Here is a 19,546-nt window from a genome sequence, read left to right as displayed (position 1 = left end):
TCTTTGATGAACTTGATAAAGTGTTAGAATAAATTATATCCACTTGATGGATAAACAATGGAGTGGAAAATTTTTAGTGAACTAAAGATAAAATTTGGGTCTCGTAATTTTAGTTCGTCATTTTGAAATGTCCTTAAAAGGACATTTATAGTAAAACATTTTATGCACACGCTCATGCAGATGTATATACATATGTGTAAGAGCTGGGATGTAGAATGTGATACGGTAAAGAGAGAATGACATTTTCAAAGTGATTTTCAAACTCGGAAAACTCAAGTTTAGAAATGGACTTGAATTGTAAAATAGAGAACATTTGAGCTTTTGCATGTTTACCCATTTATACAGATGAACCTTTAAAGTTGTAACTTGCTTAATTTTCCTTAGCTTCTCCCATCCTGAGTAAGATTCTGAAACTATGATGCCTGTGTTAAAGTGGTGAAAGAGGCCAAAGAAGTGGATTACCTGTGATAGGAATTGTGTTTTCTATTGATTTGAATCCTTACTTGCTGGGACATAGTATTTATTCAGCATTGGTCACCTATTTAGTAACAGGTATTGTGCTAGGTGCAAATAATAGATGGTCAAAACTACAAGCATCTTTATGTGAACATCTGAAAAATGTCTATGGTGTCGATTGCAAGATGCAGGATTGTACTTTAGATTACTAAAGCAAATATTGAGTGTTAAGATGTATTGGGTGCTGTGCTGAGTAATTTATATCTCATTCTTTCAGCAAATAGGTAAGTAGTAGTAATCCTTATTTTAGGATAGTTTTCTAGAAAATTTAAAAAATTCGTTCCCGAACATACAAAATACATACAGACCAATACAGTAGATATAGAGGACTTTATTAAAAACTCTCCCCTAATTAAAATCCCAAACTTATGAATAAGATTCAGACCTGGACTGTGGAACGTGGAAACAGGCTTCATTCAGAGGAACTGACCTATTTTCAGGAGTGGGAGATTAATGTTCTTACAGGGATTCACAAAAAATGCAGTAGCGGATCACCTATACCTCATTGGTGGTTGGAAATGGATACTGGGGAATGCTTTTCTGGAAGTAGAACTAACTGAACCAATGCTAATTAGTCATTCTAGCAGTCTTCACAGTGTTAATGTAATTTTGAATCTGTTGAAGTCACTCCTAGTCAGTATTCCCAGTCTGTGGTTATGTTCATGATACTCTTCACGTCAACTTCCACTAGTCCCTTATTTGAATATTCTCTTTTCCTTGACCATTGCTCTCAAAGTGTTTGGGTCACTGTAAAACTTACCTTTAAACCTCCAGTGTGATAGCTTTCCTTTGTTTTTTAATGGGAACTCCAGCAGTATTATATAACTTTTGTCAATGATAATATGTGGGTTAAGACTCACTAGAGCACAAAATTAAATGGCAGAAAGAGGACACAACTGACTAAAAGGCATTCAGAACAACTCGGGACTTCACAGGAGACATTGGGCCGAGTGCAGTTGTCCCATGTGTTTTACCGAGTTGGCGCTCATGATTTGAGTGTAGATGATGGCACTCAAGGCATAACCAATGCTGCTGGGGACAGCTCTAAATGAGCTGTGTGTGGTCTTGTTGAAGATAATGAGACAGCAGGAGTGTAGTTTGGTGATATTGAACAGGCCACATAGCTGGATATGGAGCAGTGAAATGAGCAGGGGACTTAGAACCCAGAGATTTTAAAGTTGTGGCTCTACCTTGATCTGTGTAGCATTGTTCAAGTAACACCCTTCCTGAGCCTCAGTTGTTCCATCTATAAGATGGGGATAATAAAAAATACCTGTCAGTTGCTATGGATATCAAATCATTTGAAATGATTTGTCAACTATAAATCAAACATTTCCTAGTTCAGAGTTTAAAAGCGGCCCAAAGGCAAGATAAAGCAGAGTTGGACAAGTGTTGGAAGCCTCACTTTAAGCAGAACATGCAATTAATTTCTGACTTACCGACAATATTTTTTAAAAGATTGAAGAAGGTGTGAGAGGGTTGGTCCTGTGCCTTAGTAGGTAGACTCTAATAGAAATAGCTAACTGATGGTAGGTGATGCCCATTCTCTCATGCATGTTGGCTTTGTTTATCTTAAATGTTTTTTAGTATTAGTAGTTGAGGGAAATTCAAAACTGATAGTTCATCGGGAGGTTGGGAGACTCCTGGATTACTCTGTAAACTTCTTGAGGACATTTTGTTCGCAATGTAGAACAGTGCCTCACACATAAGCAGGTGTAAATGAATGAGTGAGCAATTAATAGGGTAACAGGCCTTAACAGTGAAAGTATTAGAAATGGGACTGGAGATTTGTTGGCATTAAAATGATGCTATGACTGGGGAGCTGGAAAGTACTAGCTTTCTGCTCTCTAGCACAGACTTATAAACAAAATTCCGAAAGGAGACATAAGGGTCAATGGCTGGTGGGAAAGAAAGTATCTTATGTGTTGGACCTGTTTCCCATACCTTAGCATGGAAATGGGCCAGAGGATGTGACAGGGCTATAGGCCCCCAGAGCTATGTTCTCCCCATTGGCACCTTACTACCCTCTGGCTGCAGAGAAATGAGAACTCCCAGTGTGTGGAGAAGAGTGAGAAAAGAGCAAGACAGCCAAAACTATCAATGAGCAAGTGGGCCCCAGCCCTTTCCTACTCCAGTTGTATTAGAACAACAACAAAAAAAGAACCATGTCTACATGTGTGTGACCTATTAATGGAAAATGACCTTGCTTACTGCTGGATGTGGCTTAGTAAACATTCTATGCCCCAATCAATCAGATTGGCAACACGAAGGTCAGGGCTTGTGAATATTTCTCAAATTCTTTTGGACCCTTCTTCCCATTACAACTACCACAGACCAAGCCCCGCTCAAGTCTTGCCTGGGCTGCCACAAGTTTCTGCACATCAACTTTGATGGCCAGCAGTCCTTTCTCCAAATAACAACCATGCAAAAATCCTTCAGAAGCTTCTCCGTTGCTATTTAGATAAAAACTAAGCTCCTTACCTTGACCCTGTGTGGTCGTCAGCTGCTCATAGCCCCAGTCTCTCCCACATCGAGCCTCATCCTCAGCCCTTTGGTTAGTGAACTGCTTTCAGTCTCATGCATGGTCATGCCCCCTTCTGCCACAAAGACAAAATTTTCTCTCCACTCCTAACCTGTTAATCCTCCCACCCAAATTTCAGCCCCCGAATTACTTCCTCAGAAAAGATATTCTGATCTCCCTGATGTGGTCATAACCGCCCTCCCCCTCTCCTCCCAACTATTTCAGAGTCTTGGACCACCCTGGATAGTTCCTTCCTAGCATAGATAGATGTCTGTCTATAATGATCTGATTATTAGTGCGAGAATTCGATATGAATTCTCGCCCGTCCAGGGCTGTCTTGCTCCCCATTGTGTGTCAGTGCTGGGCGCAGTGCTTGGTGATCAACAGAAAACTAGTGAATATGGTTGAAAAAGAACATCCAGGCTCTACGAGTTACACCCAAGAGTACAAAGAGAGCTTGCAAGTGCTGTAGAAGAAGCACTGCCAGGGAGTTTGAGGCTCTGTGGATAGCAGCAGTAGGACATAACGTACATTTCAAAATAGGAGGAAAGATGGCGGATTTTGAAAATAACAGCTGAGCTGGATTTCGATCCAGCAAAATTTTAGAATGTTCATAACAACTCTGCCAGGTAGGCTTAGCAGGTATTGTCATTAAGCTCCACGTTACAAATGAGAAAACAGGCTCAGATACTTTTAAAGACCCTGGACAAGGTCACATAGTAGAAAGAACTGGGACTCAAATTCAAACCTAACTTCTTTCATCTGTCACTGGGTCTTCCTTATATGATATTTAAGCAAATGCTGAATGCTAATCGCACTGTTGTCACAGTCCAGTAAAACTGCCACTGTCATCCCTAAAATAAACTGGACCCTATTCATTAGGCTTGTCTCTGCATCACATGTTTTCTGACAGGCCCACTAGGTCCTGGCTCATGCCAGATGCCAGGTGGCTGATAGGGGGAGAATGCCTTCCTCTTTCCAGAGGGCAAACCCCTAGAGTCAACAAATAGCTTAGATCCTGGAGGAGAAACCTGCTTAACAGGAGCTAGGGACACCTGACAGCAGGACAGTGGCAGCCCCTCCCTCTCTACTCAGCTCTACCCCAGAAGCCAGAGCAAGACTAGTCTTTCTGGGGCCCTGCCTCCAGCCCTCTGGGAACTGAGCTTTCAGGCTTGTACCTTGGTCGGATTTGCATCTCCTGAATCACCACCTTCCAACTCCCAGTAATGCCTGACAGCCCTTCTGACAGACTTCCTTCTTCCACCTGGGGCTCTTGGAAATGCGTTTCGAAGTCCAGGAAGAAGAAACTTCATTCTGTTTTATTTCCTCATTGGATTAGAGAGGCTGCTTTGTGTAGAGGAAACAGCCTGGTATTGAAACCAGACCTAGGTTCAAGTCCTGACTCCATCCTCAGAGCCAGCAAACTTTTCTGAATGTGTGCAGAATTCTTGTGATCTTTAAAATAGGCAAACATGCCCTAAGGAGGTACATCACAATGATCAAAAAAGAAAAATGAAATATATATATATATATATATATATATATATATATATATATATATATATGAATATATATGTATAACCTGTGCTATCTGAGCAATATATTTCACTTCCTTGTCATAGAAATTGTAACTGGAATAAGGCCCCACTGTGGACAGGATGTATTCTATCTCTTGGGTATTTTAGAGAAGGGCAAAAAAAAAAAAGAAAAAAAAACACCCCAAAACTGTTGTGCTGGAAATTCCATGCTTTTCGACCTTGGTCGTATCTTAGAATCACTTGAAGAGTTTGAAGAAAATACTGATGCCTGTCTCCCCACCCCCCAAGACCTGGGTATTGAAGTTTCTTGAAGCTCCCCCAGGTGACTGTAAAGTACAGCCTGGGGGTAGGATCACCAGACTCACTGACCCACCTCTTGCAGCCCTTCTGAGTCTGATTTGAGTGCAAAAAATATATTGAGATACATTTTTGTATAAATACATGTTTACATCATGAATTAATGTTTTCAGCCTGTTTTCACATTTCTATTTTGGTTAACTTTGTCCAAGCTCTGATCCCTTCCTGGGGTTCGGACTTTCTGACAAATGAGGCCATTTTTCAAGACATGGTTTCTTCCTCAGCTTTCACACGGAATGCAGTTTTTAGTCCCAACCGCCGAAGGGAAAGTGATGACTACAGATCCTCTGCTGCTGAGCAACAACCTCACTATTGTGACCTTTGACTTGAGCCAGAGTTGTTCCTGAATGGAAAAAAGGTGAGTTTAAGAACCATATTTTGATTTTTTCATATAATGGGGCTGCAATAACAGTGAATTCAAACAATAAAATAAAAATACTGTTAAAGGAAACAAAATATTTTTACCTTGGTTGGATGCACTATATATTCGCTATCTATTGCTGAATAACAGATTATTCCCCAAACTTAGTGCCTTGAAACAACAACAATTTATTATCTCTCATGGTTTCTGTGGTCAGGAATTCAGACAGAGCCCAGCAAGGACAGTTTGTCTTTGCTCCTCAATGTCTGGGACCTCAGCTGGAGGAATCTAAGGCTGAGGACAGGAATCGTCTGAAGGCTTGTTCACTCACATCAGGCAGTTGGTTGATGCTGGCTATCGGTGGGACGACCCATATGTGACCTGCCCTCATGGTCTGGGCGTCCTCATAACATGGTGGCTGAATTCAAAGGGTAAGTGCTCTGAGAGTAAGGAAACCAGATGGTTGCCCGCCTGTATGCTGACCTAACCTAGGAAGTCAAGAAGTGTCATCTCTTCTGTTTCTACTCTTGGTGAAGGTCTGTTCAGGCTCAAAGAGAGGGAACATAGACCCCATCTCCTTTTGGAGAAATGTCGATGTAATAACGCAAGAAGAGCGTGTAGGGCGGGACATGTCAGTGCAGCCATCTTTGGAAAGTGCAATCTGCCCCACATTGTTTGTCTTTTCATTTTATTACTCACTTCTTCACCCCTGGATTCCAAAAGTAACATGTGCTGATTGTAAGAAAAAGGTAACTTCAAAAAGTCAGAATTTGTACACCAAAGTAGATTTCCTCTCCTACTTTGCTCACTATATCAATCCCATTCCCTAGAGATAACCATTATTAACAGATTTATGTGCATTTTTCCATATAAACTCTACACTGCTTTTAAAAAAATAAACTTCACACATTATTCTACGACTTGCTGTTTTTACTCACTATTATGTGATGAACAGAGTTCCGTGTTAATATGTATAAAAACACCTAATTCTTTCTAATTCTGGCTGTCATAATATGGCTATACCATAACTTATTTAATCAGCCTTTTATTAATGGACCTTTAGATTGTTCTAATTTTTAAAAACTGCTACAAATTAATGGTACAATGAACATCCTTATACTAGGTCATGTAGGGTAGTATCTCAAATATAGAATTTTTCTATTCATTGGAAATACAGGATACTATTTTTCAATACAAGAGGTTTTTTTTTTTAAGGTTAGTATCATTGTTATAAGATAAATCTACATTAAGCAAGATATACTTTTTTTCTTTGCAGATGGACAGGTTTCTCTAGCCTCAACACGAAGAGCAGAAACAAACTGTTCTGTGGTTTAGAAGATGCTTATAAGCTTTGAAAGGAACTTCTCATCTATTTAGAGAATGATAAATAATGAATGACAGGAAGTAGGTGGTTATGAAAAGAGGGATGAATTTCCTTTTCTAATGTTTTTAGCTCAGGCCGATATGGAATTGAATGTGAATTCTTCAGAGTTCACACTGACACTTGGAGGAAGGCTCATCAGAAGGTGATAGCAAAGATGAAGCCAACTTGAGGCAAAAAAGCAAAGTGTCATATGTGACCTCAAAGTGAATAATAAAGATGACTTTATATAACATAGATATAAAATACCAACATGTAGTGGATTCCAAAATTATGATCGTGTCACTCTGTCCACCGAGCCATCCTTTGTTCGCAGATGGCTAATCTGTAATTTATCCTAGTGTTCTTTTCTTTTGAGGAGATGGATTATTGAAAACGTCTTTGCTGGAAATGAAGTTCTGAAACATGCTACAACACGGGTGATCCTTGAGGAGGCTGTGCTAAGTGAATAAGCCAGACACAAAAGAACAAATATTGTTTGATTCCACTATTTGAAGTATCTTTAAGAAGCAAATTCATAGAGACAATGTAGATAAGAAGCTACCATGGGCTGGGGGTAGGGGAGAATGCAGAGTTATTGCTTAACAGGTACAGTTTCTGTTTGGGGTGATAAAGGTGTTTTGGAAATAGCAGTGATGCTTGTACAACAAGGTGTATATAATTAATGCCATTGAATTGTACATTTAAAATGGTTAAAAATGGCACATTTTATGTTATATATCTTTACACACACACACACACCACACAAAACCTTTTTTATCAGAGCAGGAGAGGTTGGGGCTCTGTCAAGTGTTCCCATGGCTTTGCCTTCCCTTTTGTTTTTAAAAGAACAACCTCTATTTTTAGTGATTTTCACACAAAGGCTCATGTGGGTGTGGGAAGTACTCCCAGCTGCCCTCCTATTTCTCAGAAGCCCACATGGAAGCTTAGCAAGTTATTTAAGGTTTAGGAAATATGCCAGATTGAAAATGGAGATAATTTAATCTCTCTGTATGTAAATCTAGTTGTTGTTTTTTTTTTTCCTGCCAACCGAGGCCCTAGAAACTTTACTTCCCCCCCAGCCTCCAAAGGTGGTTCTGGGTCTTGCTGAAGGTGGTGAGGGTAATTTCTCCCCACAGCTCAGCATGCCTGAGGGCACTTTGTTGGCAAAAGATTCCATTTCCTGCAAGTCTGAGGGTCTCTTTGTCCAGTAGCTAGCAGCACTGTGGGATCCCTGGAGCTCAGAGTCTCCGCCTCCTGATACCTCTGCACCTGCTGAGGAGGCTGCCTGACCAGCGTGGGAGCCTCTGGCTTCTCCGCTCCCAGCCTTTCTCACTTCAGTGTGCAGGGTTAGACTGCGATTCCTTAGATGGGGCTGCAATGAGTAGGATCACATCCTGTTCCCTAAATCCTATGCTGGGCACCTGGGATAGTTGCATTGAGCTAGTTGTCTAGGGCGGCAGCGGTTGTGGTCAAGTCTGAGAGCTGGCAGACCCACACCCCCCTTACCACTGCCCCTCAGGTCTCTTCTCACCGGTCCCGATTCTGGTCCCTATTCTGGTCCCCTTCTGGGCCTGGGAGAGCTTCCTGGGAGCACAGAGCCCTCCCAGTGGTGGTGGCTATGTGGCCAGATCCTTGAAGAGGGGAAGGCTCTGCAGCCCCCTCCCTCTCCACCTGAACCCAGACAAGCCAGACAGGATCCGCCTTGCCAGCGAGACAACTGGGACCTGCGCAGGGACACCTGGTCAGCCACGTGGCGGTGGGGCGGGGACAGGGCGGGCGCAGCTCTAGGAGCCTGCAGTCTGAGAGCAGGTGAGAGCAGACCAGGCTGGTGGTGGGGAGTGCACAGGGTGGTCTCGGGTGGCTCCTCTCTGCAGAGGAGCTCTGTTCTGTAGAACAGGGCCAGGCTTGGGCCACCTTTGCCCCCTGCTCAGGTAGAGCCCCCACCCCCTTCTCCCCAGTCACTTGGGGCGCAGGCACGGGCACTCGGAGTAAACGCGCCTCCCGCCTGGCCCAGAGTTCTCAGAGAGCTTGGTACCTGGGCAGCGGCTGGACGGAGAGTGGGCTGCACTGTACCGGGTTTGCGTAAGTGGGGGTGTGCTGACCTAGATGAGAGGGAGTCGGCTCTGGCTCCCTAAACCTCGGGATCTTTTCCTGTGGGCCGAGGGTCCGAGGGGTGAAGGATGAGCGAGGATGAGCGCTCCATCTGCACGTGGGCATGCGAGTCGAGAGTGTGGGGATCTTTCTGGGGACCCTCTCATGCTCTACTGTCTCCGCAGCCCACCAAACCCCTGCAACTCCCCAGCTTCTCCCTGAGCAAACACTGTCCCCCTCAAGCCCCGAACTCTTTTGCTTTGAATACTCAGCGAGCTTTCCCTTCCCAGCCTTTGCTGGCAACTATCATGGGTCATGCTCTTCTCACATGACCACAAGCTCTACCCTACCCCTTTCTCATGCTCTTTTCCGCCTCCTTTCAAAGTGTCACAGCCCTGTCTACCGTCCAGTCCTCTCTTGGGGAGAGGGGCACACAGAGCCCGGCACAAGGTCCTTGGCCCAAGGAAAGCTGGACCCAGTGCCAAGGGAGGCCTGATCCTCTGATGAGAACCGAGCCCCGATCATGATGCTCAGACATCCTTTTCTCACCTATCCTCTACTCACCTATCCATTTCTGGCCCTGCTCCACAAGGACCCCCAAGACAACCTCCTAACCTTTCTTCTACTCAGCTCATGATCTGGTCTCCATTCTCTCACTATCTGCAACCAGTTCGAGTGAACAGTGGTGCCCTCCCCCTGGACAAAGGGGTTCACAGGATGAGAGAGGAGTGTAAAACTGTGTCCTCAAAGGCTGGGCAGCTGGGCAGTCCGCTCTGACACCTTTCCCCTGCCACTGAAGGAGCTCAGGGAAGAAAGAGCTGTGGGGAGCTGTGGCTTTCGGGCAGCACGATTTGAGCACAGGGAGCCTCTAAGGGATGAATGGGATCTATTTGGGTACCAAAGAGGGAGGGGAATGAGTTTCCAGATGAAGTAGAACAAGGTTGCTTCCTCAGCCAGGGCCACGTCTGACACAGAGGAAAGATGGGTGATCAGGAGAGAGGAAAGGAGGAGCCAGCCTGACCAAGGTTGGTGTTTATTTTCCAGATCACCAGGACCCCCACTTCCATGAGAGCGGCCCAGATGTCGCAGGTACAGGAACTCTTCCACGAGGCAGCCCAGCAGGTAGGCCTGGATGGTGTGGGGGGTCTGTGAGGGAACTGCCGAAGCCTGTGAGCAAAGGGTCACCAGACAAGAAGCTGAATGGAAACATTACGCTGTACTGTTTTAGAAGTAATTATTTCAGAAGTTTACTTTGGTATTACAGCTTAACCAAGAAAATGTTATAGCCAACTCTTAACCATCTGCGTGCAGAAAAATTTCTTTGCTATTACTTATAGATTTTGAATCCTGGACAAGCCTCCTTCTGCCCCGCCCCCTGCATTGAGATTTTTTCCGTGAACAGTCAGAGTGAGGCCTCAGATAATACTAACTCCTTTTAATATTGAATCAAACCAATGTAAGAAGAAAAATTTGTTTCTGAAAAACTCATGTATGCTGAAGCCAAATGAATTTCTGGATTCCCTAATGTCTGCGGGGTTTTTTTCTTTATCTTCTTCCTGTTGATCACTAGTTATAGTAAACATTCAATGTAGCTATGGAATTGTAGTGGCTCTCCCCAGAAGTAGTTAATCCCTTAAAAAAGAAAAAGACTGTACTTAGGTGTTTATCAGGAAACTACTTGCTCCCAGTGTCTTTGTCAGTTAATGATCACTCAGCCTTGGCGTTTTCACTGTCCCTTGGATTTCTCTCATGCTTCGTAGAGAGCGGCAGGAGGGTTTCCAGGCATTGTAACAGGGCACATGAGCCCCCCAGGATGGGAGAGAATCAACTCAAGGCCTCACCCAATAGCAAGAGCAGGGTCCAGAACCCAGGAGTCCTGAGCCAAGGAGGAGAGGCCAGTGAGGCAAATGGGGTTCAGGGTGGTGGGGGAATCCAAACTGGCTAGTTACCCGCTCTTCATGTACATGGGTACATGTGAAAGCTGCAGCATGGTGGCAGGCAGGTAGTGAGTGCTCAGCAAAAGGTACTGCTCCCCTCCCCACCAGCAGGCCAGGCTGTATTCCTGTTCCTCACACCTAGCCCTGGAAGTATGCAAGCCGCTTAGAAATGAGTGACTGGAGACTCAGAGTAGCTCCTCAAGGATGTTTCAGAATTCACGAGTGAAAAGGCCTGTGGCCTCGTTCTTAGGGGGGTCCAGGACCCTTAGAGAGACCTTGATTTGATAGGAGTCTTATATTTTATTTAGCCTGCCCAGTCTCTCATCATACATCCTATGTGTTTTCTTTGGGTGCGTAAGACTGTACATGTGTGTTTATGCACTTAGCATATATTTGTGTACTACTCCTTTAAAAATGGGTGCTGCGTTAAACATGAAAAAAATAATACCCAGATGGGAAAATTGAGGCCCTCGTCCCCAGGGATCCCAAAAAGGGAGACAAATAAGACATTCTTGCTTCATCTCTGTGAGAGAAATCTATTAAGGCTCAGCTGTGATACTCTCTCCCCCTTTTAAAATCTTCAGCGGCTCTCTGTGTCTACCACCCAGTGTTCAAACTCCTTCTCCTAGGTGCTACGCAGCCTGACCCGAAATGAGTCTCCTCATCTTCCTTATTGAGCCCCACCTCCAGCCAAAGCTCACTATTCCTCGGGCTCTGAGCTTGTATCTTTCCCCTAGGTTGGTCTTTGCTGTTACTTCTCATTAAACTGATTGGTCACCGGAACCCTCCAAGTACCTAAGGCAGTGCCTGGGATCTAAGTGGACAACAAATGTTGCTCTAAGTGCCCTAAGAGAGTTGGTTTTTAAAATGTGGTGGATGCCAAGGCCCCTCTGTCACCTTCCTCTCCATATCCCTCTCTTTCAATCTCCAAACATTGAGAGATTCGACAATGTTCAATATCAAGACCTCTGTTTACTATCTAGACGTGTTTGAAATCCATCCTTTTTTCTCCATCTCCTTTGCATTGTCTTGTCCAAGTTACCATTTCTTGATTAGAGTATCCATACCCTCCAAACTTCTTTCTCTACACTGCTACTAAAGCGATCCTTCACTAAAGCATGAATCTGTACATTTGACTCTTTAGCCTGGAGCCTTTCGATGGCTCCTTACCATCTTCACAATTCAGTTCCAACTCCTAATCTTGGCCCCCAAGGCCCTCAGATCTGACTGACCTCCTCTGCTCCCAGGGCACACGTTATCACTGCACTTACCCTGTGACATTGAAACAAGCCGTTTCTTTCCCACCTCCTTAAAGGCTGTGAACTCCTTAAGTTTAGGGACATGCCTTATTCATTTTCGTGTCCTCAATACCTGCCGTGAGCGCTTAGCATAGTTATGGCTCAGTCAATGCTGGTTTTACATAACTGAACTCACCCGGCTAGGGATTGTGGCAGCTGCCATTTGCAGTAGATCTCGAAGTATTAGTGAAGTAGAACAAAAGGCGAAGTTGGGAAACACATCTCAGGCTGAGAAGGTCAAAAAATCGGAAAATGATAGTAACTACCAACTGGTGGAACTTATTTATGTGCTGAACATTTAATATGCATTCCCTCATTTGATCTTCATGATAACGTTCTGAAGTAGATGTGACTATTTTAGTTTCACAGATGAAAAAACGAGGCACTTGGAACCCCGGCATGTTTGTTGCCCAGGTCCAAGCTTTAATTCTTTCTGCTATATGCCTCCTGCCCCGAAGGTATGAGCAAAACCACCCAGATGGTGACTCCAAGGCCTGTGTGGGAACAGATACAGGTTGGGTGGCTAACATATTTGTAACTGAACTCTGGGAGTGACTGGCCCTCTGGACGTTTCCCATGAAACTTCTTCTGCCTTTACTCAGTCTTCGGAGTCAGGAATTCTGCTAAGAGCTTTGGGGCCTGGAGAACATGGGATTAAGAGGGCAGTGCCCAGTGGTGTTATGCCATACCTGTCAGTTCAGATCTGCTCTTCTCTTGGTCACTGTGATGGGAAAATAGTTCTCAGGAAATTTGGCCATAGGGGCTATGCTTGTGAGTTAGGTGGAGAGGTGGATGAATAGATTCTTGGTTTGGCTTTACTAGTCTCAGGATCAGATGGGGTAGCGCTCTCTCTCTCTCTCTCTCTCTCTCTCTCTCTCTCTCTCTCTCTCTCTCCTCTCTCTCTCTCTGTGTGTGTGTGTGTGTGTGTGTTGGTCAGTAATAAGTGGACCAGCTGACAAGAGACTGTAGATCTGAAGGTTAATAGTGTTCTGGTCAAGGGTACATGTGCTGCCTGTACTTTGTGACCTTAGGCAAGTTACTCACTAAGCCTCCTTCTCCTCACCTATAAAATGGCTACAGAAATAGAACCTACCCTAGAGAATTATAAAAATTAAAAGAGGTAATTCATGTAAATATTTAGTATAGTGCTTGGCCCACAGTAAGCATTCAGTAAATGTTGGCTAATAAAACTAAGGTAGGGAGTATGCATCGGGTATGAGGTAGTGATATAAATGATCAGAAGTCTCAGTTGGCAAATAAATGCATGACTCAGGACAGCAAAGTCAGATAGAAGACCTGTGGCAGGAGCCCCAAATCCAGAACGATTCCAGTGGCCAAAACCAGAATGTAGGACATTGTTCAGGACAACCTGCCAGATGGGCAGTCCAGCGAAGAAGATGGGATACTATCTAGGCCTAGATGGGTCTGGAGTGGGTTGGGAGTGTGTGTGTGTGTGTGTGTGTCTTGTATTGTAGCCTTGTGATGTGTGTGTAATGTGTGTGTGTGTGTGTGTGTGTGTATTTGTGTTTGTGCATCTGTTTGAAGACGAACTGAACTTGTAGCAGGTACAAATCTTGCTCCAGGTGCCTCTGTCCTCAGGTACTTCACTGATGCGTGGTGTGGTTTGGTAGTGGACTTGAACCTGGGTAGTGGACTTGAACCAAATTCTGACTGTGCTACTAGATGGGCTGGGCCCTTGGGCAAGTTACTCCAGGGCTGCCAAGCTATTTCCACAACTGTGAGATGGGGCGAATGTACCTGATTTTCAGGGTTTTTATGCCATATGTGGAAGGATCTGGCCCAGTGTCTGTCACACAGTGAGCACTAAATGCAATGCATGTTCATTGATTGGATAAAGCAGATTTTATACTGAAACTCAGCAGAGTAGGCCGTTTATGAACATGGGGCTGGAAAGCTAAGGAGCAGCTTATACCAGAGGGAGGTGAATAGAAAGCTAACAACCTTAGATTCCATGCTTGTCTCTGCCAGTCACTAGACAGAGAGTACTGTGATGGACATGGCGCATCAGGAAGATTAAGCTAGCAGGAGAAAGCAGGTAGCCCAAGACAGGGAGAGATTATAAGTATACACACTGTGTGAGATCTGAAGTCCGGTAGGATCAAATACGTTGAACATTGGGAATAGTAAGAGAATTCAGCTCCATTTACCAGATATTTATTGAGTGCCTATACTTGCCAGGCTCTCCAGCTTCTGTTGGAGATATTAAACCTGAAATCTCTTAATTACTATGAAATAAGGAGTGCCTCCAACTAATCTGAGGCTTTTGTCTTCCTTCTCTCAGAGTTGGATGGTCTTCAGAGAAATTTAAAGAGAAGCTGTGTCATGTTATGACAGAACGAGTCACCAAAGGCTACAGATTAGCTAGTATGAATGACTAGTATTCTTTCTTCTTCATCCAGCTTTCCTCCAGAGACCTGAGTTCCAACAGAAGTAGGTCCATGAGGAACCTTTTCTAGGGAATCCGTGGGCTAACATTTGGCTGGGCTGAGCATATCACCCTAAAAAAAAAGCCTGATTCAGACCCAAGGAGTGGGTGCCCCATCAGAGCCATGGCACTTGGCCCAGCTATGGGAGGAGGCGTGTCCAGACCGGCTTCCAGGATGTGGCCCACCTCGGACACTGGACCATGCTCTAGCATTGCCTGATTTCCTGCCTTCCCTTTCTCTTCTCTGTGCTCTCCTCCTTTGCTCTCTCCCTGTCTTCTCCTCCCCAATCCAGTGGCTTACCTGGGTTAGCTTGGCATGGCGAGAGTTAGAAAGAGAGTATGGTCAAGTTATGGGGCACTGGTGAACAGGAATGCAGCACTGGCAAGAGAAGCAGGTAGAAGTGAACATGTTTAGAGACAGAGGGGTCCCTAGAGTTCCTCTGGCCCAGTCCCCTTGCTCAGAGTATCAAGAAACAAGCCCAGAGATGTTGGACGAGTTGCTCAAAGATGCATGCAAAGAGTGGCGGAGCCAGGCTGGAACCAAGCCCATGACCCATGACCCATGACCCTATCATACAGCTCTAGGTTGATTTTAATACATTCAGTCTTTAGGTTATAATATAATTTTGAGCATTGGTGTCAGGCTTCATTGCAAAAGCTTTGCTCTTGTTTTCTGTATCCTCATTAGCCAGTGCACAGTTAAAAACCGACTTATATTTTTGCCATGCGTTTTTCAGACCTGTTTTTATATCTTTAAAAAGCCAATATGCAAAGTGAGCCTTAGCAGCCGCATGTGAGCTAATAGCATACTGCTTTATTAGTATATAGAGAAGTGAATACAACCGAGGAGAAAAGAAAAGGGAACTTAAAACAGAACGGTCTTGTTAGCCTCTCCTTTTACGGGTAAGGAAACTGGGGCCCAGAATGGTCGAGTGGAAGAGGAGGGCTCGCATCTGTGCCTTGGCCCCTCTCGCCCTTCCAGTTTTTGTAGTACATGTAGCTTATACGATTTTTAGGGATCGTCTGCAGTTAAAAGGATACAAATTACAAACACGGAGTGAGGTGTAATTTTTGGGAGGAACGCGATTGAAGTGAAAGGTCTTGAAGCTTAAGCTATTAGCTTCACTGTGAAAACCACCAATGATAACTTTTGGAGGTGACGCAAGATGCTTATCGTCCTGCAATCTAGGAGAGAAGAGAGGACAGAAATTGTTTTCAGGATTCAGTTGAGTCTGAGGCTTTCATGTGGACACTGTCATCCTTCCCCTTTCTTTCTTCTTTGCCTTTCTCTCTTTCCATTTTGTAGCCCTGTTTATTATTTAGCCTAAGAGGTCAACCCCTCAAATGACAACTGGGATGAAAATGCTGCATATTTGTAAAAGGTGGGATAGAGGCATCTTCTGGATGAAGGTGTCTTAGAACGTGGAATGAAAGAGATTTTTCACTGAAATGAATTAGGTGGGATTCAGCTACATTTGTACTCACTGGATCTTCATTTATAGAGGTGACTGAGTGATGACATGGAGAGGTCAGTGACATTGAAAGCAGAATTTACTCCTTATATTTCCCAAGACGAGGGGGAATGCCATGCCACACAGGGCTACAGGAGAAGTGTCAGGCTCTGTAATACAGAAGCAAGAGCGAGGAGAAGGCCTGGGCCAGAAGAGCCTTTATTGGGCTATAGGGGTTGTTTTTAACTGCCTAATACCTGGCTCTAAAATGATTTCCGGCAGAGGAAATATTGGCTCGGTGTGTGGGAGTTACGGAAAGGGCGTTGCTTGGGGTATAAATTTGAAATTGATTGATTCGCATATGAAAGGTAGGCTCCTTGTCAGCCCTTTGCTAGCTCTAAGAATTGGTTAATCCTGGGAGGGTCAATCTCTCCTTGGCCAGCAAGATTTTAAAGATCTTATAACATAATATGTAAAAAGAAAAAAACATGATCAATACAGTCTGCCTAGCTGTGAATGAATGGACTAGGTGACTTTAAAACTTCTTACTGCCTTGGGGTACATTTCATCCATGGCCCGATACAGAAAAAATGCAGTCCGTGCCATCATTTAATAGTTGGTGTTTGAAAGGAGAATCTTATTGACTCTCAAGTACTAATCTCGTAATTTGAGTAAGGTGCCACTAGGTGGTGCTTAGACTCTGGTCTGGTTGAACACCCTGGCTCCCTACAGGGGTGGATAACTGAGTTTTAGCTTGCTTATCTATCTATCTATCTATCTATCTATCTATCTATCTATCTATCTATCTATCTGTCTGTCTGTCTGTCTGTGTATCAGGTAGGTAGATAGACAGATATACAGACAGACAGACAGACAGACAGACAGAGCACCTGGTCTTCCTAGGTGGTCTCCCATCCAAGTACTAACCAGGCCCAATCCTGCTTAGCTTCCGAGATCAGATGAGATCATGCTCATTCAGGGTGGTATGGCCGTAGATGAGTTTTAGCTTATTTTTTCATCCATTTTATATTTTCTCTGACCATAATACATCCCTTCAGGATAACAGTTTAAATGCTAGATAGTTCTATATTAATAGAACAAATAACAAATAATTTTAGTAAGTTTTAAAGAAATAAACATTTCTGAATATAACTCAATCCACTCTTTGTTCTTAAATCATTATCAAGTATAATGTAATTCGATTCTTAAAATTGTTTTCTTTTTTTCCTTCTCAGTTTTAATACCCAAATCAAAAGACTGGGGTAGTGTGCTTTAGAATAACTCTGCATGGAAAATCATTAGAGGTAGCACCTATTCAGGCTTTGATGTGTTTTTAATAGGATAACACTTGGCAGTGTCACATCTCAGGAGAAAGGGCCTATTCACATTTCTTTTGTTTGTTTTTTGTTTTGGTGTGTGAATGTTTTCTTAACACGAACAGGCACAAAGAAGAGAAAAAGGTAGTGGATTAAAAACCACTGGTCTGTGTAAAAAATTCTACAGTGTTCTTTTCCTAATCTACTGATAGCTGGAAAGTCACATCCATAGTCCCTGACAGCTGTTTCAGTATTTAGGTGCTTTCTGATGAACTTGAGGTGGTGGTGGCCTAACAACCCTCTCTATGCCAAAAATAGTTATATCTGATCCAAACGATAAATTTGCTCTAAGGTGAATCCTAGTGTTCATAGAATTTAACTTAAAACAGAAAGCCATGACTCATTTTGAATAACTTTCCCTTTTTATTTTAGCCAATTATCAGTAAAGAACAACACAAAGCAAAGACACATTCTAACGTTTTTAAAAAATGTACATAAAGTTTAAGGAAAGCCATTAATTTTGCAGAAGACTTCATCTTTAATTATCTTTTATATCCAGTACATTTAAAATGTGACTCAAATCACAGGCATCTTTTGGTGAATCCATCCACTGCTAAAATGAAGTTGAGTTATAAACAGTTATAAACAGTTATAAATACTAACTCTAGGTCAGCATTCTATTTTTAAAATGTTCCTAATAATGTGATAATTTAAATGTTTTCTTTAAATGAAAAGTATTTTTATCATAAAAGTACTATCTGCATATAATAATTTTTTCAAACAATAGAGAATAATATAAAACAAAAAGCCTTCTTCCTCCTTCTCGTCACCTCCATGCCCCAGAGATAATCACTGCTAATGGTTTCCGGTTTTTGTTTTCCCTTGTGGTTATCATTATAACTTTAAATAATATATTTATACCTCAATTTCTTGACCAAGTTATTAATTTATTATCAGTTTACTTATTGCTTCCTGATATCAAAAAAAGACAACATTGGCACATGAACTCTTTCTTCCAATTCTCTCGCTTCATTTCCAATTTTTCGTTAGTTGGATTATTATTGTTACATTGTCAAGGTTTATAAGATTTATATTTTTTTCTGTAATTGTAATGAACATTTTCATGTTGGTTGTAGTTATAAAAATTTAAAATCTGTAAATAGCACTTACAGTAGTAAGGGATGTGTGCGTGCGTGTGTGTGTGTGTGTAACCAAGTGACATTGGACTCGTGGAGAAAAAAGTACAATCTATGTCATTAAAGCTTTGCTGCTTCCGAGCCACAGAGTCTTAATGTCTTTCAAGTTTCTTTTAAGTCTCCTAGTTTTTAAACAGCTACTTCTGTTTCTTATATCCTGTATCATCTTTTTTGTTTTTGGTGATTGTGTTATTTTTTGGGTGATGATAATTTTTTTCATAAATGGATCAGTGGTAGTAAATTATTCTTTCCTTTTCTAACTATAGCAGTGTAGGCGGCCAATTTTTTTCTTGTACTTCAAAAACAATATTTTGCAACAGATTAAATGCAGAAGTAGATATGAGAATCCAGCTGTCTTCTGTCAGGCCAGACATTAAAAAGATTTGCAAAGCGTATAATAAGGCCTCTTTTCACTAAATGTTTTTGTCTTGGAAAGTTGTTATTTTTCATGAAAATATGTCATTTATTTTAACAGATAATGGGCTTATTATTGTTATGTTTACATGATTAATAAATATTTTAAAATATCTTCCCTTAAATTTCTAAAATGATAAATATTCATAGGTTTAACATACATAAACAAAAACTCTTTGGGGTACTTAATAATTTTTAAGAATGTAAAGGGGTCTTGAGACCAAAAAGTTTGAGAATGGCTGTTCTAGGGATTAAATATACATTTTAAACTTTTCACAGTTTATTTTGAGTTAATATCTTATTGCTTTATTGTAAAACGTAGGAACTTGGCAATCACATAGGCCCTTTGTCAACCCCTTCTCACCATCTTTTATGCTAGGTGCCATATACGTTATTTCCATATACTTGATAAAGCCTTGAAGATAACGTCATGCCTGGTGATTGCCCTTGGCCCGTGTCCATTTGTAGGCTTCGCTGGGTCTGAACATGGAGCTTCTCAGGTGCTTTGAAGACAGATCTCGCAGCTGCCCTGGGTTGCTCTCTCCTTTGCTTTTTTTTTTTCCCCCTCTAAGTTCATCTGCAGGAATTTCTCTAAATATCTGATCTGCTGGTAGCACTTGTTTTTTCCCCTTTCTAATTATAATCACAGTTTCATACTTCTTAAAAAATCCTGTCTTTTCTATCATTTTCTAAACACATTTCATTCATTCATTCATTCATTCACTCAACTTACATTAAGTA

At 42.6% G+C, this 19,546-nt stretch overlaps 1 protein-coding gene and 1 pseudogene across 1 annotated transcript in view; one reads left to right on the top strand and one right to left on the bottom strand.

Moving 5' to 3' along the window:
* Nucleotides 1-5,116: 5,116 nt before the first annotated feature.
* The window catches only part of SLC12A8 (solute carrier family 12 member 8), a 115,853-nt gene continuing 101,423 nt past the window's right edge, over nucleotides 5,117-19,546 (top strand). The window contains exons 1-2 of the mRNA XM_039843249.1: nucleotides 5,117-5,724; nucleotides 9,792-9,869. Of these exons, the coding sequence (XP_039699183.1) occupies nucleotides 9,813-9,869 (57 nt within the window). The 5' untranslated portion in view covers nucleotides 5,117-5,724; nucleotides 9,792-9,812. The remainder of the gene's footprint in view (nucleotides 5,725-9,791; nucleotides 9,870-19,546) is intronic.
* LOC120586814 (uncharacterized) lies at nucleotides 16,756-16,876 on the bottom strand (annotated as a pseudogene).

This window comes from Pteropus medius, unplaced genomic scaffold (assembly GCF_902729225.1).
Source record: "Pteropus medius unplaced genomic scaffold, Ma_sr-lr_union100, whole genome shotgun sequence".
NCBI lineage: Eukaryota > Metazoa > Chordata > Mammalia > Chiroptera > Pteropodidae > Pteropus > Pteropus medius.
This window is presented reverse-complemented; position numbering and strand designations above follow the sequence as displayed.